This window comes from Chelonia mydas, chromosome 4 (genome assembly GCF_015237465.2).
Source record: "Chelonia mydas isolate rCheMyd1 chromosome 4, rCheMyd1.pri.v2, whole genome shotgun sequence".
NCBI classification, from domain to species: Eukaryota; Metazoa; Chordata; order Testudines; family Cheloniidae; genus Chelonia; species Chelonia mydas.
The window spans coordinates 1,375,582-1,397,792 of record NC_057852.1 but is presented as its reverse complement, the minus strand read 5'-3'; the positions used below and the strand labels follow the sequence as shown (position 1 = coordinate 1,397,792).

The 22,211-nt window shown below is 51.8% G+C and overlaps 2 protein-coding genes and 1 long non-coding RNA gene across 3 annotated transcripts in view; 1 reads left to right on the top strand and 2 right to left on the bottom strand.

Moving 5' to 3' along the window:
- LOC102930774 (class I histocompatibility antigen, F10 alpha chain) overlaps nt 1–22,211 on the bottom strand; it is a 1,343,638-nt gene that overhangs the window by 262,775 nt on the left and 1,058,652 nt on the right. The gene's annotated exons all lie outside the window — the stretch shown is intronic.
- Nucleotides 1–22,211, top strand: part of LOC119566052 — a 302,951-nt gene that overhangs the window by 217,430 nt on the left and 63,310 nt on the right. The window lies entirely within an intron of this gene.
- On the bottom strand, nt 14,918–16,819 carry LOC122465603 (SH3 domain-binding protein 5-like). Its single transcript, XM_043545715.1, has 2 exons — nt 16,417–16,819; nt 14,918–15,657 (listed from the first exon to the last, which is right to left on the bottom strand). The coding sequence occupies exons 1-2, from the start codon at nt 16,555–16,557 to the stop codon at nt 15,499–15,501; spliced, it is 300 nt and encodes a 99-aa protein (XP_043401650.1). The 5' UTR covers nt 16,558–16,819; the 3' UTR covers nt 14,918–15,498.

Here is a 22,211-nt window from a genome sequence, read left to right as displayed (position 1 = left end):
GTGCAACGTGTTGTGTGTGTGTGTGTGATGTGCGACGTCTTGTGTGTGTATGTCCGACGTCTGACGAGCGGCGTGCAGCGTGCGGCGTGCGATGTGTTGTTTTTGTGCGTGCGACACACACCACATCACACACAACACGTCTCATGACACACAACACATCACACACACAACACACCAGTCACCACACAGACACACACACAACATGACACACAACAAGTCACACAACACTCTAGATGACACACACAACATGACACACAACACTACACACACAACACACCACACACACACACACACACAACACGAAAAACTACACATCACATACACACTGAACACAACAGTCTGGACGACAGACAGCACACACACAACACATCACACACACACAAAGACGTCTCACACACACGTGTTGTGCGTCGTGCTGTGTGTGTGAGATGTGCGATGCGCAATGTACTGTGTGTGTGACTTGCTGTGTGAGCGTGCAACGTGCTGTGCGTGCGGCATGCGTGCACGTGTGTGTGCGACGTGTGATGTGTTGTGTGTGCTAGGTTCGACGTTTTGTGTGTATGAAGTGCAGCATGCGACATGTTGTATGTGTGACGTGTGACGTGTTTTGTGTGCACGTGCGACTTGCGATGTGTTGTGTCTGACGGGTGACTTTTGTGTGTGTGACGTGTGATGTGTTCTGTGTGCGGCATGCGGGGTGCGGCGTGCGACGTGAGACGTGTTGTCTCTGTGCGTGCGACACACACCACACAGACACACACACACAACACAACACACAACACGTCCCACACACACTGAATACAACACTCTAGACAGACAACACATGCACAACATATCACACGCACACAAACACGTCTCACACACACAAGTGTTGTGTGTCGTGCTGTGTGTGTGACGTGTTGTGTGTGTGAGATACGTGAAACGCGACGTACTGTGTGTTTGAATTGTGATGTGCGATGTGCTGTGTGGACGTGCGACATGTGACATGCGACGAATGACATGCTGTGTGTGATGCACGGGGCTTTGTGTGTGTGATGTGCGACGTGTGACGTGTTGTGTGTGTGACATGCAACGTGTTACGTGAGATGTGTTGTGTGCGTGAGTGCAACGTGTGACATGTGACATGCTGTGTGTGCGTGCGAATTGCGATGTGCGGTGTACGACATGCGTCATGCGTCGTGTTGTGTGTGACGTGCGACCTTTGTGTGTGAGGTGCGACATGCGACATGTTCTGTGAGTGTGTCTGTGTGGTGTGTTGTGTGATCTGTTGTGTGTCGTGTTGTGTGTGTGTTGTGTGTCATGTTAAGTGTGTGTGTAGTGTGTGTGTGGTGTCATGTGATGTGTTTTGTGTGACGTGGTGTGTGTAGTGTTTTGTGTCTGTGAGACGGGTTGTGTGTCATGTTTTGTGTGTGTGAGACATGTTTGTGTGTGTGACGTGTGACGTGCTGTGTGCGCAACGTGCGATATGTTCTGTGTGTGTGACGTGCGACGTGCTGTGTGCGCGCGACGTGCGAGGAGTTGTGGGTGTGACATTCGACGTTTTGTGTGTGTGAAGTGCGACGTGCTGTGTGTCCGGGCCCGTCCCCTCAGTTGGAGTCTCAAGTCTTCAGTGTCCTTCTTGCTGGCAGTGTCGGTGGGGGAAGGAGAAAGGCCAAGCGTGGGCCCCGGGTTTGGGTTTGGTTTTTGTACCTCAGCCCATGTGCTTGGGAAGCCCCAGTCCAGGCATGTCTGGGGCGGGGGCGGGGCATTGCTCAATCTCCCGGCAAGGTGGAGCAATTCCCTTGCTGTGGCCTCAGGCAGGGGAATCATTGAATGGGAGCTTCCTTGCTGGGCAATGGCTGTTGATGGGTTGTTTCACACCCCACCCGGGAGTTGCTGACCTTCCTTGCTGGTACCTCTGGGGAAGCTCATTTGGGGCTGATTCCACAACTTACAGCATGTTTCAGTGAACACCGAACAATTCTTGTCATTTCATAAGCACTGAGGAGACACACATCTAGACAGAGAGAAGTGTGACTTTTGGCAGCTCCTCACCTTTCCCCTGATCCCTTGCATGGCCTGGTTTACGTGTAATATCACAATTCAATCCAAGGTGAGGAATATGGGGGTTACAGGGCACCTAGAGGAGGAGGATTTGATGTTTGCATTTTGCATAATGAAAGAGAAGGGATAATCATGTATTAAATGGATTGATGTATGGTAGGATGTGACCATATTCTGCCCGCCACCCTTTCTGAGAGCAGGAAGGAACGGCCTCGTGTGCCATTGGTAAAGAGGCATCAGCCAGATTCTGATGTCTGAAGCTGATTTCAGACAGGAATAGACCAGAACAGTCCTGGTCACCTTTTGTTTTAGGATAAGGTTTCATTATGGTATTTGCTCTAAGGTCTTGTTTCTTATCTGCATTACAAATTAAGTTGTGTTTCTTGTCTGCGTTGGAAACTAAGTTGCCTAAGGTTCTTTTGTAATCCCTTTAGTAACCATATCATCCTTTCTAAAATGTTATCCTGTCTGAAAGTCTCCGTCAAATTGTTTGGTGTGAGTGAAAAATGTGTGCATAGTTCAAAAGAAAGGTGGAAAGCCATCACAAATGTCCAGATGGTCAAGAAGACGTGAGAGACTTGGAAACAGCAGGAGACTATCAGAAAACATCCACTGTATCCAACGCTAAACATGTTAGCAGCATTGATGACCTCGGCGGCGAGGCAGGCACCCTGAATGCAAGGCAAAGAAGAGCTAAGGATGGGAAGCCAACAAAACCACCAAATGATAACAGCCGAAAACCCGGAGATTAACCCCATTTAAGGACTAACGATTACAGAATGACATTGCAAAATCCATAGACAAAAGTAGGAATTTACAAGTTTAAAGCTGGGGTGTTTTGCCATCAGACTCTGGGTTCAGTCCTGCAAAGCCTCGGAGCATGGGATCACGATCGACGGAGCCCAGCTCCTCGCTTGTGTTCAATCTAACTGGCCATTAGATTGACAAGAGCTACAGCAAACTGGTAACTGTAAAACCATCTGCAGGGTGTGTGTGTGTGTGTGTGTGTGTGTGTGTGTGTGTGTGTGTGGTTAAATGCGTATGCTAAGAGTTGTATTTTCAAGAAATGCGGCGTATTGTCTTTTCCCCTGAAAAGATCCCGTGTGCTTCTTATCAGCATAAGATGCTCCCCCAAGGTGTAGAGTGTCACAAACACATCCCATGACTCTGCCCCCAACAACTGGAACTAGGACATGAATGTGGAAGAAACAAGAATTGTTTTAATGGTTTATTTACAGTAACTGGAAAGCAGGTGTTGCCGGCACCCAGTGCCAGAGGCGAACAACAGCAGGGGTTCGCTGCCCGGTGTGTGTCACCCAATAAACACAATGGGGTGGAGAAGCAGAAAAGTTTATTTGGAGCTCCAAAGAAGGTACAGGGAGAACAGAATCTCAAATCCTGCACACTGAGCAGGCAGAGTCACATACCTTTATACTCCTTATCTCTATTACATTACCCATCAGCCAAGTAAAACTGCTTTGCCTTATACGGGTTACAACAATACATTTTCTGGCAACCTTTAACGAGCATTTTAGCAATTCAAAACAACAGCACAGCCTGCTTAGCCTTGCGATTAATGAGGCAAATAAGCGGTTATGGCCTTGTAGCTGATTCCTGCTGTTATCCTTACGTGGCACCAGCAAAACCTACACAAAACAGCTCTATCTGCAGCTGCAGCATTATGTTTGGAGTGCAAGGGCTTTCTCAGGCCAGCCAGGACTGAATTCTGTGAAGGGGGGTTGAGCAAAGAGACTTCCTCGACACTCATGGCCTTCCAGGCCCTCGACTTACCTAGTGGCCATGCCCTGGGACCCCAACAATTCCCTCCTTTGAGAATACTCATTCCTATACCTGAGTTTTCTCACCTTTATCTGCTCACTAACAGGCTACGCATAAAATTAAGATCCCCAAGGCTGCGCAAAACAAGTGTCTTTACACAGGACCACATACAGCACAGCAGGAATAACACTATTAATACAGGAAAAAGAAGTTTAAACAACAGACTAAACAACCCACTTAGCCACGGGGAAAGGCCTCAGCCAGAAAATAAAGAGCCTAGCCAGTCCTCCCCGGTTTGCTGATGAATGTCTCTTGCCAGTTGCTGCAGGTGTTGTAAATCAGCCTCTACGGAAGGTCCTGCATCTGTTATGTTAAAGCAACACATGCCTGCAAACTCCCGGCATACGTGACCATGGCGTAGAAGCAAATAATCCACTGCCAGTCTGTTCTGTAGCATCCCCTGACGTACCTCCCCTAACTCATGTGAGAGGTGGGCTAGGATAGGGGAGGTTGAATTGATAGCTTTCGCCACCGTGCATGCAAGGTGCTCTACTGCATGATAATTATGCACCACTTCCCCAGGGATGCCAACTAAGGAAAAGGCCAGAGCCACCGCTTCAGCCTCTGAGAATAAGACTACCTCTGACTTACAGGTGGAATCGAGGGGAATGGCATCCCTTTTATGTCGGGCAGGCAGCTGCGGGGGATATGGAAAAATCAGGGGGGGCCACGCGGCCGAGAGAGCAGGGGCCTCCAGAACTATTGGCCGGGACATAGGCATATGCACATCTCCCACATATGAGGAACCACCCCATCTGTAGTTTCATGTGCCCATAAGCAAAGGAGATTTCCACACTGTCATTACATTTAAGTTCTCCATTGGTGAGGTTTTCCCCAACGTGGGTAGCATTTACAAACCTCAGACAAGAGGGGGCAAGGGTTATATTGGCCCTCCAAAAGGAACACATAGAGGCATCTAGTCTATACTGGGCAGGTCCGAGGGCATACAAATCAGTATAAACAAATGTTTTGGTTATGTCTTTTTAAACAATAATTTGAGTCCAAGATTGTCGGAGGGTGACGTGGTGATGAGCTGGACGGTCCACTGTTCCGCCGGTGGAGGAGTAGACACCACCTTCAGGCGAGAGTAATGGATCCAGTTTTTGTGTCCCTTGACCTTTGCCGCCGTGTGGGAAACCAGCAGGACGGTGTGGGCTTCCTTCCACATCTCTTGGAGAGGCTCGTCCTTCCAGGTACGAACAAGCACCGAAGCACCTGGCTGCAAGGAGTGGACAGGGGTATCCAATGGAAGAGGCTGGAAGTCTTTGGTATACCTGTGGAGAAAAGAGAGAACAGCAGACAGAGAGCACATGTACTGAGACAAAAAAACACACCCCATTTCCCACTCCCCTGCCAGAACCGGTGTCCCATTCATAGGCCATGCCCTTCCAAACATAATTTCAGAGGGACTAAGCCCTAATCTACCCTTCGGGAGAGCGCGGACATGGAGCAGGACGAGGGGCAAAGCATCAGGCCATCGCAGTGAGGCTTTTTGAGAGATGCCGTTTAAGGGTCTGATTGGTACGCTGCACTACCCACTGGCTTGCGGTCTCCAGGGCGTATGGAGTTTCCAGGGGATCTGTAAGGCATGTGAGATGCTTTGAATGATTTTTGACGTGAAGTGTGTCCCGTTGTCAGATTCCATCCACAGGGGAGTCCAAAGCGAGGAATGATCTCCTTAACAAACTTGAGGGCCACTGTTCTGGCAGTACAATTACGGCAGGGGAAGGCTTCTGGCCATCCGCTGAACCGATCCACTATGACAAGGAGATATTTCAGCCCTTGGGTCCGGGGAAACTTGGTAAAGTCTATTTGCCACACCCATCCGGGGCCCAGAGTGGGTTCCAGGGCAGCTGGTGGCACTGGATGTCCTGGTCGGGGGTTGTTCTTTTGGCAGACTAAACAGTCAGCTTGTACCTGGGTAGCCAGGGGTTGCAGTCCAGAAGTATTTTTCCATCAGTTGGATAAGTGCTTCCCTGCCAGCATGAGTGGTTTGATGTAGTTTCTGCAGCACTGGCCGGATTAGGCCCTTTGGTAAGAGGACCTTCCCTTCCAGGGAATGGAGCCATCCCTTCTTTTCCCGGAGACCGAGTTTGTCACTTAGCTGTTTCTCCTCCCCAGAGTACTGAGGGGTTGGAAGCTCCCCCACTGATGGGATAAGGGCATGCATATGGGCGTTCTCAGTCTGAGGGGATGGCAGGGTGGCAGCATGCTTCGCCTCTCTATCTGCCCTGGCATTACCCCTGGCCACATCTTGATCCTCCCTCTGATGGGCTTTACAGCGTACCACCGCCACTTCCGAGGGAAGTTGTACGGCTTCTAGGAGCCGGATGATTTGGGGCCCGTTCTTGACTGGGGAGCCTTGGGCTGTCAGCATTCCCCTTTGCTTCCATAGGCCAGCATGAGCATGCAGCACACCAAGAGCATATTTGGAATCAGTAAAAATGTTGACCCGCTTTCCTTTTGACAGTTCAAGTGCACGGGTCAGGGCTATTAGTTCGGCCACCTGGGCAGAGGTCCCAGCAGGCAACCTCTCGGCCTCCAAGCTATCATGGAGGGTCACGACAGCATAACCCGCCCTCCTTTGCCCCTCCATGACAATGCTGCTACCATCAGTGTACCACTCATAATTTGCATTTGGGAGCGGCTGATCCTTTAAGTCCTGGCGGCTGGAATATTGGGCATCTATGATCTCTAAACAGTCATGTTTCTGTTCCTCTGTTTCTGGCAAGAGGGTGGCTGGGTTAAGGGAGGGGCAAGACTGTAAGGTGGCTTCAGAGTTCTCTAACAGCTTAGCCTGATACCGAGCAATCCGAGCCTGGGCGAGCCAGAGCCCTCCCTTTGCATCCAATAAGGCTCGGACCATATGGGGAGTATAGATTTGCATAACCCCTCCCAATGTTAGCTTTTCGGCTTCCTCAAGCACTAGGGCAGTAGCTGCGACTGCCCGTAAACGTGCCGGCCAACCCTTTGCAACCTGATCCAGTTGCTTAGAAAAATAAGCCACGGGACATTTCCAGGTCCCCAACAATTGGGTTAGCACTCCCAGGGCCACCCCTTTTCGTTAGAGATCCGGCAGACCCAGGGCTGGAGCTTCCATCAGCTTCCTTTTTAGGATTTTAAATGCCCTGTCGGCTTCTGGGGACCAATGAAAGTGGTCGTGATCCGTTCCCTTGACACAGTCATAACGGTTTAGCCCATAGTCCAAACTCTGGGATCCAGATCATGCAAAAGCCTGCCATACCCGGAAAAGCTCTGAGCCGTTTACGAGTGCTTGGGGTAGGAACTTGACAGGTAGCTTCCTTTATTTCTTTTTTTTTTTTTCGCTTGAAAGCTGACGCTCCCCTTGCCTTAGCTGTAACCTGATTCCGCTCCATCTCAGACAACAGGGTTCTCAGGAGAATATTACAGTCATCCCAATCCGGCTTGTGACTACTGAGGCACCCCTCAAAGACTGAAATAAACCAGCTTGGGTTCGTGGAGAATTCCCCAGCCTGTGTTTTAAAAGCTGCTAGGTCTATGGGATTGAATGGCACATGGGTGTAAACTTGCATAGTGGTAGCCTGACGTCCGTCTGCCCCTGGGCGAGCCACAACAGTCTCGGTAATCAAAGGATAGAGTCCCACCGAGGGGGCAATCTCTGTAACCTGAGGCGTCCTACCCTTATAAGGTGGGGGTGTGGGGGCCAAAGGGGACACCGAATCTGCCATTACAACAGTGGGCGGGGGGGCGTTTCTGGGGGCTAACATGAGCTACTACCGATCCTATCGGAGTCAAATTACAGCTCTGCAGAATTACAGCTCTGTTCTATCTCTTAAAGCCATAAACGCTTGTGCATACAGATGTTCATTCCATTTACCCATTCACTGACAAAACAAAATTAATGGAGGATCATATTATAATTGACTGACCCTCCCGGTGGCCACCGTTCCTGGTCCTCTAGCCGATATTGAGGCCAGTCTATTGTACAAAACCTTTTCAATTTGCTTTTTGTCATTGGATCTGATCCAAACACTTTCCAGTTTGCTAGAATGCACTCTAGGGGCGTACACCGTGCCCTAACCCCCGAGCTCTGTCCCTGTCCCATACCTACAGGTTAACTCTGGGTGTCCCCAGGTTCCAACAGAGCATACAATCCAGATTTCAAAAGGTTCCTACCTTATCCAAGGGACCGGTTCCCCACCGTCGCCCGCAGCTGCTTCTCCACTATATGAGTGCGTTGCACCGTTGTGCCCTCCGGGGTCGATCAAATCGCGTCTCCTCCGAGGCCCCCGATGAACTCACCGGTGCACGCTGGGCGTCGGTTGTCGCTGCAATCCTCGACCGCTGGGAGGGGTCCGGGCAAGGCTAAATAGCAGCCTCGTCGCCCACCCAGGGATACCAAAAGCTGTTGCCGGCACAGAGCGTCCGAGGCAAGCAACAGCATGGTTCATTGCCCGGTGTGCATCACTCAATAATCACAACGGGGTGGAGAAGCAGAAAAGTTTATTTGAAGCTTCAATATGGTACAGGGATATATTCACTTCAAATCCTGCACCCAGAGCAGGAAGTTACACAGACTTTTATACATCATTTCTTCAGCATACTTATCCAATAGCAAGCTGCCCTAAGTATCCATATAGCCAGCCAATCCAGATACCAGCTAGTTCCCTTTTTCTTTGTACCATCTGTTAAACCACATATATAAAGCTGCTTTATTCAGCATTGTTCTGCCATATCTGCCCTGTCTGGCCTTGTTTAGTTTCAGACAGTCAGACTTTTCAACATATTGTTGCAGAACCTCAGCATAACTGCTGCGAGTGCCTCCAGGCGGGGGGGGGGCAAGGACACTTGGGCCTAGTGCGAGGGGGCTTCATCGACACTCGTGGTCGTCCATCCCCTTGAGTTACCTAGTGGCCATGCCCCAGTGTCCCCAACAACACCATACAGGGACATCCCTCGGTGGGTCCCTTGGCGACAGCCCCTGGTGGCTGCTCTTTGCCAGGCTCTCCTAGTGCTGCAGTCATTGTTCTATTGCCCTCGCCTCTCATTGGGTCTGGCTGGGGTTTCCTGCCGGTCCTGAGGGAGCAGAGAGGAGAGGAGGGACGGGCCAGGCCTCTCCTCCCCAAGGGTAGTGTGGGCAGAACGGCTGGTAGTGGCCCCTACACCATAGCATGGCTAGCTGTGCCTCAAGCAACCAAGCCCCTTAGGCCTGGTCAACACCACAGTTAGGTTGGCATACATTGCCTTGCATTCACCTCGCTGTGCCCATGTCTGCACTCAAATTTGTCTCTGGCGAATGTAATTGCTCCCTTACGGTGATGCAGTAAAACCACCTCTCCAGATGGCATTGGCCTTCATCTACCCTAACCATCCTCCAGCAGCTGTCCTGCAATACCCCATTCCCTGCAACAGTGACCACAGTGGCCATGTTGTAAACTCCACTGTCCATGCAGCATCCCCGCCCTCCTGCCCCATGAAGTGATTCCTGCACTGCAGGGAGCCTGGTCTGCTCCCCGGGGTTCCCTAAACCCAAAGCTCATGGTAACTTTACTCTCTGTGAGGCCGTTGTGACGTTGCACTCATATGCTTTATGAAAATATGCTTATGAACAGGAATATAACATGCCTGGAATATGCTTTATGCTAAATGCCCCATGTAATATATCATTAGAAAGCTTGTAATCTACTAAGTGTGTTCATCCTGTTTGTTTGCATGTATTATTTCTACGTCTGGAGTTAGGAGAATAAGATAGAAACTTGTGTTACTGATGTGAACATATTCAGTGGAGTCCATTAAGGTGCTTCAGAAACAATGAGTTGTAAATGGCTCTGTTTACCTGCAAGCCTTCCTGTGTACATGGGGCCAACCCAGGAAGAATGGAGACTGGGGTCTTACAGAGACATGTGACCATGTCACCTGATACTGGAATCCATCTTGAAGCTGGTACTTTTCCAGAGGGGGGAGGGATTCCAAACAAAGGTTTCCCGCCTTAGGGAAATTCTATATAAGGTGGGGGAAGTAAACAATGAGAGTCTTCAGCTGGCTTAAGAGACAGCCTCCCCACCTCAAGGAGATCCCTGAAAGTACCTGGAAACAAAAGAACTGTAACCACAGGGGTGGGAGAGAACAGGCTGGACACAGGTCAGAAAAGGCAACTGACCTGAGAAGGATTTGACTTGAAGTAACATCTAGGGTGAGAAGTTAACATTTGTAACTGATTTCTTACTGTATTACGCTTAGCCTTGTGTGTTTTGTTTTATTTTGCTTTGTGACTTATCTTGTTCTGTACTACTTTTTATTCTTAATAAAATCACTTGTTTATTAATAAACCCAGTGTAAGTAATTGCTCCGGGGGGAACAGCTGTATATATCTCTCTGTCAGTGATCTAGACGACATATGAATGAATTTACCCTGTATAAGCTGTATATGGAGTAAAACGGATTTATTTGGGGTTCAGGCTCCCAGAAAGGCTGAACACTGGGCGCTGGGAACGTCCCTGTTAACTGAGAAGCCCCAGGGCTGAGTGAATCTCAGTGTCTGAGGAACTGCAGCGGCGTGTGGCCCAACCTCTGAGTCTGGGCTGGAGCTGAACTGGATGGAGTGTCTATCCCAGCAAGACAAGAGTGGTGGGGTGCCCGTTCTGGCAGGAGGGTTGTTCTCAGTGGTACCCCAGAGCATCAAGTGACAGTCTCAAAGGGTCTCTGTAACCGAACCCGTCACAGCAGTATCAGGAAATAAACCAAGGGAGACGTTGCGCATCTGCCTGCTATGTGGCTGACAGAAACAAATCAAAAACAAAAGGAGGACGTGTGGCACCTTAGAGACTAACCAATTTATTTGAGCATAAGCTTTCGTGAGCTACAGCTCACTTCATCGGATGCATACTGTGGAAAGTGTAGAAGATCTTTACACTTTCCACAGTATGCATCCGATGCAGTGAGCTGTAGCTCACGAAAGCTTATGCTCAGATAAATTGGTTAGTCTCTAAGGTGCCACACGTCCTCCTTTTCTTTTTGCGAATACAGACTAACACGGCTGTTACTCTGAAACAAATCAAAAACAGGTGCTTTTACTTAAAGCCTTCACTTGATTAGCCTCCAGTACTCTCACCAGAATGCCTTTGCTCAAAGTCTCTGCTTTATTTAATCTCAGGCACATACAAACACAATAGGTTATAGCTAAGGCTACGTTTTAGTCATGGGTATTTTTAGTAAACGTCATGGGCAAGTCACAGGCCATAAACAAAAATTCATGGGCCCATGACCTGTCCATGACTTTTACTGAAAATACCTGCCATGACTAAAATTTGGGTGGGGGGGACAGGTGCTCTGTAGGGGCGGTTCGGGGGCCCCGCAGGTGCTGGGGGAGGAGGCTGCAGTGTGCAGCCTAGGAGTGGGACCCCTGCTGGTGCTGGGGGGTGAGCACAGGAACCTCAGCCAATGGGAGCTGTGGGGGGCACAGCCTGCAGGCACGGGCAGCGTGGTATGGAGACCCCCCCTCCAACCCCTCTGCCATCGAGGAGCTGCAGGGCTATGCCGGTGGGAGCTGGGGAGCCCCCCATCCCGAGGTAAGCCGCCCCGCATCCCTCAACCCCCTGCCCCAGCCCCCTGCCACACTTCCAAACTGCTGCTGGCCCAAGGGCTGCCCGGCTCGGGCAACCCCTGAGCCAGCACCAGCCGCTGCAGAAGTCATGGAGGTCAGGGAAAGTCACAGAATCCATGACAGACTCACAGCCTTCGTTATGGAGCATCCCCAAACAATAATTACCCCGGTCTGGAGTGGTGTTGAGCGGTCAAACAACAAGCTTCCAAAGGCCGGCTATCCGCCTGCAGCTGGGGATTCCAAGAGACGTCCAGATGATCAAATACAAATTCCTCAGACCCGTTCACTCCTTTTGTGTACAACTACTTCAACATGTCAATCAAAAAAAAAAAAACAACCCACCAAAACCCACCCATTAAGCAAGCACTTTTTAAGCAGTTAGTGATACAGATATTTTTGCAGAGTCGGCAGTCTCATGGGCTCCAACACACTCACACCAGAAGTCAAATATAGATGAGCTTCCTCTTTTTACTCCAGCATATCTGGGAAAACACAGTCAGGCCCACCCCTCGTGATCGCTCCTCTCTTCCAGCTTTGCCTTAGTGATACGGCGGCTGGTCCTAAGGCCCTACAGATGCTACTCTTGGCGATAATCAAAACAATCAACATTCCATCCCAATAGCTGGCCGTGGATTGAGCACCTGGCTGGTTGCTAAAAATGCACCTCAGCAGGTCAGGCCAGGTGTGGCTAACCAGCTGGCTTTTGGTCTGGCGACCCTTGCCGATGGTCACTCCCTCACTGCAGTGGTCTCTCTTCACATAATTCAATCCTCTGGCAAGATCGCTCCCCTTGTGGGCTAACAGCAAGTCTTATATAAAGTGGTCTGGTGTCTCAGAAGAAGGTCTTTGGCCCTGCTCTGGGCTCATGCACCTTGCCAACGGCTGGTGAGACAACCCAGGCCCTCCCACTACACTGGATTCCAGCCCAGGGACCCTATAATCAGCAGCCAAGCTCTGTGCAGTCCTTGGGCTCCTTCCTACCCAGCCTCTTCCAGGCCGCCTTCCCTGCAACTTCTTGAGATAGACCTACGCTTCCTTCAGGGCTGGGCATCTTAAAGCCCTCCCTGGCTTTCTCCTCCTCACCTCCCTCTTTCCAGACAGTGACTGCTGACCCTCTGCCCTAGCGGCCCCTTATGCTCTCTACTTCCTGGCTTTAGAATCACCACCCAGCCCCTTCATCATCAATTAATCCTGCCTTTCTCTCTCCAGGTGCATCCAGACAACACGATTGGCCTCTCAGACCCATTCAGGGCCTGCCTGGGGTACACAAGCCATCCCATTCCTCTTTAAAAATCCCACTGGGTTTTGAAATCCCTGGCTTGGCGAGCATGGCTAGCAGCTCTCCATTGTTGTGCGCATTGTCCAGCTGACCAGGCTGGCTGCACAAACTAAACACGCTCCTGGCTGGAGAACACAGGAGGTATTGGATCATATAAGGGGGCATGGCTGTCTCTGCTTGTCCATCTCTGGAGGGAAGCCTCTTCGCAGTCCCGCCCTGGTGGCGGCGCTCACTCAGAGGGGAATTAGCTATCTTTCAAGCTGAGGCCGCCTGAGCTGGGCCGAGCAGTAACGAGTCTAGGAACCCGGGCCCTCAGCCAGGGCAGGGCACCCTCCAGTTGGGGGCTCTGCCGGCAGTAGAGGCAGGGCAGCAAAGTCTATGATTCCAGGCCCCCAGGCAGGGTGGAGCAGCAAACAGTCAGGGGCCCTGGTTTGGTGGATGGCTGACAAACGCAGGCCTCCTGTCCTAGAGTGGGGAAGCTGGGGGTAGGGGAACCTGGGCCCATCCTACTCCACCAGGTCCCAGCCCAGGGCCCTGACAGTGGCAGAGTGGATCCACCTGCAATGCACTGACCTGGTCTCCGGCCAAAGCCCAACCGGACTGTCATCTCGTTCCCCTGGGCTGCTTCCTACTTTCCTCATGATGGGTACCTCCCTTCCCTGGCTGTCCTCCCTCCCCCCATGGTAGGTGGCCAGTGGCAGCCCCTGCAGCTCTGTGGCGTCTTGGTCAACCAGCAGCTCTGAAAGTCCTCGGTATGGCTGGGGTCCTCTTCGGGCTCCAGCAGCAAGTGCGATGTGTCTGTCTCCCACAGCGGCTCTACCCCAAGTGTGCTGCAGGGCGTGGGGGGGGGGTCATCCCCACTTTGGGGAGGCTAGCCTGCTGGCCCCAGCCCTTCCACCCAAGGCCCAGCCCCGCCAGAGTCCTGAGCCCCCCCCTCTCCCCGCCAGAGCCCTGAGCCTCACGCTCTGCAGCCAGGGCTCAGGCCTGTGGCCCGGGGTGGCTTGGCCCAACCCTCGAGCACCGGCTGGCCGAAGAACTGGGCTGCTGGCCGGCCCAAGGCACCCCAGGCCGCTGGCCTGAACCCCGGACTGGCCTGGGCCACCCCACGTTGCTGGCCTGAACTTTGGGATGGCCTGAACTGCCTCTGCCACCCCAGCCCCTGGTCACTGTTGGGCCCATGCCCTGAGCTCCAGTGAGTGAGGGCAGGGCCTCTGGGCAGAGCATGGGTGAGGCCACAGCCTGGGTTAGGGGAGGCTTTGCCTCCCCGGCCTACTCTACCTGCTACCCATGTTGCTGGGCCTGCCTTTTATACTTCCACTCCCTGTGCCGCCCCACAGCTTCTGGCAGGGCAGGCATGACCTTTCTGGCTCTGCAACCCCAGGGGTGGTTTGTCGTCCCTTCTTGAACACAGGACCTGAGGGACAACATGGCAGGCGGCCTGGAGAAAGAAAGAGCAGGCAGGGGAAAGGGCCAGGAATCCCAGCAGGAAAAGGAGAGAAAGAAGCACCAGGACTTAATAGGTCCTCCCAGGCAGCAAACACAAATGCTGCTGACGCTGGTTGACCTATAGGTCCAAAATTCCTGGACTCCCCACCCTTAGCAGTCCTTGGAGAACTGCATGGGAGCAGCTCCTTATATCCCCAACAGCCCATGGGGCATCACGGGCTGCATCCCAACTCCCACCTCTCCACGCTGGGGGACAGCAAGGGAAACCAGAGCTTCAGATACAAGGATCTGGGGGATCCATGGCTGGTGTATGTAGAGCCTCAACGAACTACATTTGTGCACTGAAACAGACAGAAATATTTGCTGCCTTTCTAATTTTAAAGTCCCAGACTGCTCATTGAGGTTAAAACTTTGGATTGCATTACCTCCTGTTTTTTGCACATTGTTTCCCTCCCTCCCCCATGCCGCCTGCCGTGTTGTCCCTCCAGGCCCTGTCCTCTGTTTTTGGGACTCAATAGTTTCTAGTTTTGGAGAATAACATTATCTTGTCAGTTCAACACGTCTTGCAGAATCACAGCAGGACTGAAAGCAAACGTCACTTGTCAATGCACAACAAGTGCCACGTAAACCCTAAGCTACAGGAAACACAGAGCCATAGTTATAAATGGAGAGATTACTGGGGCTGCCTCGTTCAAAGCCACCTCCACCCCTGCAGCAACTCCCCAACCCCCTGGCCTCACAGACACCATGCAGGGCACAACAGGCAGCTGTAACCAATGGGATGTTTTTCTCACTGAGATCTGCCCTAGTGAGTAAAAACTCCCAGTGTCCCACACAAAGTCTCTCACCTTGCACCCGCTGAGCCGGTAGTTTAATCTCTCCTTGGCGCTGTCGAGGTGTCCCGTGTACAGCTTCATGAGCCAGGGGAACCAGGAGTAGGCTGGGTCCCCCTGGATCACTACTGGCATTTCAACACTACCAATGGTAATCTGCCAGCTGGGAAAGAAAGTCCCTGCTTGTAGCTTCCTGAACCATCCTGTGTTGTTAAAGATGTGAGTGTCATGCACGTTCCCTGACCAGTCCGCAACAGAGCACTGAAGCAGCCCAGTGATTCCCCCGCACTTACGTAACCAAAGAAAATTGCCCTTTCTGTAGCTGTAACCTGCGGCACGATGGGCGGGGGACAAAACAGGGATGTGTCTGCCATCTGTCACCTCCCTGCAGTTCGAGAACCCCAGTGCTGCAGATCCATCCACTCTGTCCCTGCGCATTGCCGAGAGTCACCGTCCTGCACAGCAGAAGACAGTTAATGGCCCTGCACACTTGCATGACAGGAGCCCGCACTGTGGATTTTCCAGCTCCCAAATGATTTCCCACCAACCGATAGCAATCCGGGATTGGAAGTGTCCTGCGTGTGATCGCCACTCGCTTCTCCACTGTCGGAGCAGATCTCGTTCTGGTGCCCCCGTGGGGGAGGGCTGGGTGATCGCCACTTGCTTCTCCACTGTCGGAGCAGATCTCGTTCTGGTGCCCCCGTGGGGGAGGGCTGGGGTGAGCTTGGCCAGGACCGTGGCCTTTTGCACCTGACAGTTCTGCAGCCACTGCTCGTTCTTAGCAGGGCATCCCAGCCACCTCTAGAATGGCAGGTTATTAAAAGAGCACCCCAGCCCCTTTGGGAACGGCAGGTTCTCAGCAGGCGAGAGGCCCAGCCTTCCCTGGGACACGTCTGGCTCTCAGCAGGGGCAGGTAAGCAGCCTGCCCCCTCCCAGGGATGCTGAGTTCTCAGTGGGGGCAGGCAAGCGCTCTGGCCCTCCCCCCGAGGACAACGAGTTCTCAGCAGGTGAGTGCCCTGGCTCCCCGGGGGATGCCGGGATCTCGTCTGGGGCAGTTGCACTCCCTGCCCCCCACCCCCACCCAGAGATGCCAGGATCTCAGCAGCTGAATTTGGTTGAAGTGGGCCTTGAGCTCAAAGTAGGGCTTGCTCTTGAGGGATTTCTGTGGGCCGTGCACCTTGGCCTCGGCCTGCTGGCAGAGCCAGCTGACGCGCTGATGCTCCCACTCACTGTGCAGTCACTCCCACACAGTGCCCATGTCTGACTTTCCAGATGACATGGTCCCCCTACCCACGCGGTTGGTACAGCCCCCTCCCCGTGTCTCACCTTGCAGGTGGCGTGGTTCCCCCTACATGGGTTGTACAACCTCCGGCCCCACCCCCACGTCTCACCTTGCAGGTGGCGTGGTTGAGCGTCTCCTGCCAGGTGGGGTCCAGCCGGTTCTTGTCGGCCATGACGGCCTGCTCCACCACGAAGACCTTCTCACAAGTGGCTTTGTGCATGCTGACCGCCCGCTCGCACAGCAGCGCCATCTTCTACATCTCCTGCTGGGCCTGCGCGGTGGGGAAGGGAAAGTCACACAGAGAGAGAGCAGGGCAAGGGACTCCTGCCCCCACTCCCCTCCCAGAGGCGGGATGGAACCCAGGAGTCCTGGCTCCCAGCCCCCCTGCGCTAACCCACTAGCCCCCACTCAGTCCCCAGGCCAGGACAGAACCCAGGGGTCTGATTTTGTCAGGCAATGAATGTCCCGAGGGTGAGGGCTACTCCAGGCATGGGGCAGGGTGGAGGGGAGCATTCACACCTCCTTGGCCAGGCAACGGGCCTCGTAGTAGGGCTGTACTTTCTCGACGCAGTTCCTGATCTGGGAGCCCTGGGTGTTGAGCTTCCTGTTGGACTCAGAGAGGATCCTGCAATATGTGGTCCTGGCTTCCTGCAGAGGGGAGGAGAGGAGCAGCATTGGGGCCAGCCATGACTGCCAGGGGAGAGCCCCCTGCTGCCCCCCGCCCCACTCCCTGCAGCACAGCGTCCCCTAGCATCGCACTGGGGCCAGCACTGACTGCCAGAGACCATCCCTGACCCCTCAAGTGCTAATCCAGCCAACCCTGCTTAGCTTCGCAGGGCAGTGCGGGGGGCTACGGAAGCAGCTCCAAGGGTCACTGAATGCCCAGTAAGGACTGTGACCACAAAGGAACAGGCTCGCTGGCCCAGCACACAGACAATCGGAGGTAGCTGCAGGGAATCTCTGGGGCCTGGATGGGGCTGTAACAAGAGGCTGGTCGTGGCAGGGGTCGTGCTCAGTCCGATGAGGCGGCCCCCATACAGAGCCCAGCACTCGCTCACGTCCAGCTGCAGCTCCACCCAGCTGATCTCCTCGTTGACCTGAGATGCTCCAGCTCCTCCTGCAGGGGGGCAATGCAGAGCATGGGGCTCCAGGACCCAGCCCAATGCCACACCCAGCTCAGCAGGACAGCACAACGCTGACAAGTGCCCCCGCCAGCGAGATCCGGCCTAGGCCCTGCCAAGGGCTCCAGGTGTGAGCCAGTCAAGTTAGGCATCCCCACCCTTTCCCTACTGACGTCTTGGGGTGTAAATCACCTACCCCTACCCTCCATGGGGATGAGGAAGACACCTGGTCAATGTAACGACCTGCCCTTACTCACTGGGTTCACGGCTCTGTGGGTCTGCAGGACATTTTCCCAGTGGAAGAGCCTTACACAGCTGTGCTCTAAACATCTAATTATTAGCCACACACAGAACACATATGCCCAGCAAATCTCTTATGCTCACCAGCCCCAATATACAAATGTCACCAGATGGCCAGCCAGGATGCACTTGTCTGGGGCTTCCCAGCTCCCGTACACATCCCAGTTGTGCCGGGGATACAATGTTTTGCAGCTTGTTATTGTACTGCAGTCCGGAGCTGATTCCCAAAGAGCATTGGTTTAGATTTACATTATATAGCTAGAACTAGTTACCTCCTTCAAATTTACTAAACCTATCACGTTATCCCACACCCCTAAGTAACAAACAAATTAACCAAAAAAATTAACCAATTACTCATTGGCACCTATGTGTCCTCCTTCCTGCACACATTTTTTACGGGTTTCAGAGTAACAGCCGTGTTAGTCTGTATTCGCAAAAAGAAAAGGAGGACTTGTGGCACCTTAGAGACTAACCAATTTATTTGAGCATGAGCTTTCGTGAGCTACAGCTCACTTCATCGGATGCATACTGTGGAAACTGCAGAAGACATTATATACACAGAGAATATGAAACAATACCTCCTCCCACCCCACTCTCCTGCTGGTAATAGCTTATCTAAAGTGATCATCAAGTTGGGCCATTTCCAGAACAAATCCAGGTTTTCTCACCCTCCGCCCCCCCCCCCCCCACACACAAACTCACTCTCCTGTTGGTAATAGCCCATCCAAAGTGACCACTCTCTTTACAATGTGCATGATAATCAACGTGGGCCATTTCCAGCACAAATCCAGGTTTTCTCACCCCCCCCACCCCCCTCCAAAAACCACACACACAAACTCACTCTCCTGCTGGTAATAGCTTATCCAAAGTGACCACCCTCCCTACAATGTGCATGATAATCAAGGTGGGCCATTTCCAGCACAAATCCAGGTTTTCTCACATCCCCACCCCCCCACACACACAAACTCACTCTCCTGCTGGCAACAGCTCATCCAAACTGACCACTCTCCTTACAATGTGCATGATAATCAAGGTAGGCCATTTCCAGCATAAATCCAACTTTAACCTGAACGTCTGGGGGGGGGGGGTAGGAAAAAACAAGGGGAAATAGGCTACCTTGCATAATGACTTAGCCACTCCCAGTCTCTATTTAAACCTAAATTAATAGTATCCAATTTGCAAATGAATTCCAATTCAGCAGTTTCTCGCTGGAGTCTGGATTTGAAGTTTTTTTGCTGTAAGATAGCGACCTTCATGTCAGTGATTGCGTGACCAGAGAGATTGAAGTGTTCTCCGACTGGTTTATGAATGTTATAATTCTTGACATCTGATTTGTGTCCATTTATTCTTTTACGTAGAGACTGTCCAGTTTGACCAATGTACATGGCAGAGGGGCATTTCTGGCACATGATGGCATATATCACATTGGTGGATGTGCAGGTGAACGAGCCTCTGATAGTGTGGCTGATGTGATTAGGCCCTGTGATGGTGTCCCCTGAATAGATATATGGACACAGTTGGCAACGGGATTTGTTGCAAGGATAGGTTCCTGGGTTAGTGGTTCTGTTGTGTGGTATGTGGTTGCTGGTGAGTATTCGCTTCAGGCTGGGGGGCTGTCTGTAGGCAAGGACTGGCCTGTCTCCCAAGATTTGTGAGAGTGTTGGGTCATCCTTCAGGATAGGTTGTAGATCCTTAATAATGCGTTGGAGGGGTTTTAGTTGGGGGCTGAAGGTGACGGCTAGTGGCGTTCTGTTATTTTCTTTGTTAGGCCTGTCCTGTAGTAGGTGACTTCTGGGAACTCTTCTGGCTCTATCAATCTGTTTCTTCACTTCCGCAGGTGGGTATTGTAGTTGTAAGAATGCTTGATAGAGATCTTGTAGGTGTTTGTCTCTGTCTGAGGGGTTGGAGCAAATGCGGTTGTATCGCAGAGCTTGGCTGTAGACGATGGATCATGTGGTGTGGTCAGGGTGAAAGCTGGAGGCATGTAGGTAGGAATAGCGGTCAGTAGGTTTCTGGTATAGGGTGGTGTTTATGTGACCATTGTTTATTAGCACTGTAGTGTCCAGGAAGTGGATCTCTTGTGTGGACTGAACCAGGCTGAGGTTGATGGTGGGATGGAAATTGTTGAAATCATGGTGGACTTCCTCAAGGGCTTCTTTTCCATGGGTCCAGATGATGAAGATGTCATCAATATAGCCCAAGTAGAGTAGGGGCGTTAGGGGACGAGAGCTGAGGAAGCGTTGTTCTAAATCAGCCATAAAATGTTGGCATACTGTGGGGCCATGCGGGTACCCATAGTAGTGCCACTGATCTGAAGGTATACATTGTCCCCAAATGTAAAATAGTTATGGGTAAGGACAAAGTCACAAAGTTCAGCCACCAGGTTAGCCGTGACATTATCGGGGATAGTGTTCTTGACAGCTTGTAGTCCGTCTTTGTGTGGAATGTTGGTGTAGAGGGCTTCTGCATCCATAGTGGCCAGGATGGTGTTATCAGGAAGATCACCGATGGATTGTAGTTTCCTCAGGAAGTCAGTGGTGTCTCGAAGGTAGCTGGGAGTGCTGGTAGCGTAGGGCCTGAGGAGGGAGTCTACATTGCCAGACAATCCTGCTGGCACCCTGTGCCTCTCTGTTTTAGGGAGCAGCCTGCTTTGTCTCTCTTCTTAGTGTTGGGTTCTTGTGTGTTCTGAATTCTAAGAAAAAAAGTTATGTTGTTATTTAACTTCTCTCTGTGTGTGCTGTGAACACAAGAAGTGCCACCGTACCCTGGATTCCTGGTAAACCCTCCACCATCGGAAACCTTTGCCAGGGTATCGGCTGGCATAAATCAGCATGGGCCCTGGAGGAGAGCTGGAGACATAGGCAGTAGCATCTCCAGAGTTAAGTCTGTGACTAAGTTTTTGTTTAAAAACAACTTTTTTAATCCTCTCTAAATTCCAAGAGACAAGTCAGCTCAGCCTGATTGTCAGGGGTGAGATCAAGTTATTGGGGACACCTGGAGTTATTTGAACAAAGCATTGCTGAGCTAGGGCACCTTGATTGTGAGCTGATTTTTTTTACCTACATTGAATGAAAAACAGTCATCCTCTAGTGGGACTCCTCTGATCCCCAAGGGAGGGAGAGCCCTTTATTCCTCCTGCCTCAGGGACTCAGGGACTCAGCCTAGGACCAATAAGCCCTGAGCTCTTTGCACGTGTATCTCCCTCTGGTGTCTGGAGGCATGCTGGCCAATATTGTCTCATGTTTCCTAGTGCTCCCCCATTGGTTTACTCTGGCAAATGGGTGACACAGTGAAGGACAGGAGACACACAAACTCACAACAATGGACTTCCATTGCTGAGATCTTCTGTGTGCGACCCGAACCAAGGGCCAGAATTGAAAATATGAAGCTATTATACCTCATTTCCTGAACCACAGAATGAGAAGGCCCAGCACTAATACTAAATTCTGCAGAACCTCAGCTTTCCCCCCAAAACAATTATGTTTAAACCTGAGCATTAACTATTTCACTGCTGTCCATTTTAGTAGCTGGGCTAGGGTAGAGGGTGGGAGGGCAACCCTGAGAGTGACGTGGGAGTAGCTGAAGAGAAGGAAATGCCAAGGGAGGACAGGAAGAGGCAGGGGAGAAAAAGGAAAGCAGGGAAAAAAGGAGGATGGGGAAGGAAGGGGAGCAAAGGACAGAGAGAGTGGTGGTCACAGAGGTGAGCATTTTCCGCACTGAGTGATGCTGAGCGCGATAACAAGGCCCTGGAGAAGTAACACAGTGATTATAATGAACAGGGAATTTACTCTATTACTGCTCGTAATCTCTCACGGAGGCTGGGGAGGGTGCCACTTTGGAAGGAGAAGAGTGAGGAGCCCTAAATGGACACCGTGGCCCAGAGATCATAATAAAATGGAATTTGGCCCCCTGCACAGAATGAGATTAACACCCCTAGACTAAAGGGAGGTGTCCTGGGCTGGGAGCCAGGAGACCATGAGGTCTAGTCTCATCTCTTCCACTCACTGGTGTTAACAGTTCTCTGCACTTCACAGTATTATTATTGATCAAGGTGTCATGTCCCTACCTGAGGAGACCACCAAGGATCCTTGTCCCCCTTCTAACAGATGAGGTAACAAAATGAGATATTGCACAAGCTCAGTTCTAGTAGAGTTAGGATCAGGACAGGTTTCTCCCACATGGCCACAGTGTCTCTCAGATTGACTGAGCCAAATCTGTGTGCTTGGCTCTGCCCAGCCACCTCTGCTAAGCGCTGTGAGACACACAGACCAATTTACCTAGCATATCCTATAATGTGATAGAACATCTGCATAGGGAATGAGGAGGAGGCTGCAGGAAGAGCCAGGATGTTGGACAAGTCACTTAACCCAGGCTATTCAGAGTAGGGGGTATTGGTAGGAGGGCTGGACCTGAGTCAGAGCTGGATAAGTGAGGGAGGTCCTGACCCTACTGTCCAGGCTGTGAGGAGCTGTGGGCCAGCAGC

Bases quoted from the DNA above. Each gene is read 5' to 3' on its own strand.
- LOC122465603 (XM_043545715.1), bottom strand. From the start codon at position 16,557: ATGGCGCTGCTGTGCGAGCGGGCGGTCAGCATGCACAAAGCCACTTGT. The intron at 15,658-16,416 runs GTGAGACGTGGG...CCTCCCCCACGG, and splicing joins TCAACCACGCCACCTGCAAG to GGGCACCAGAACGAGATCTG.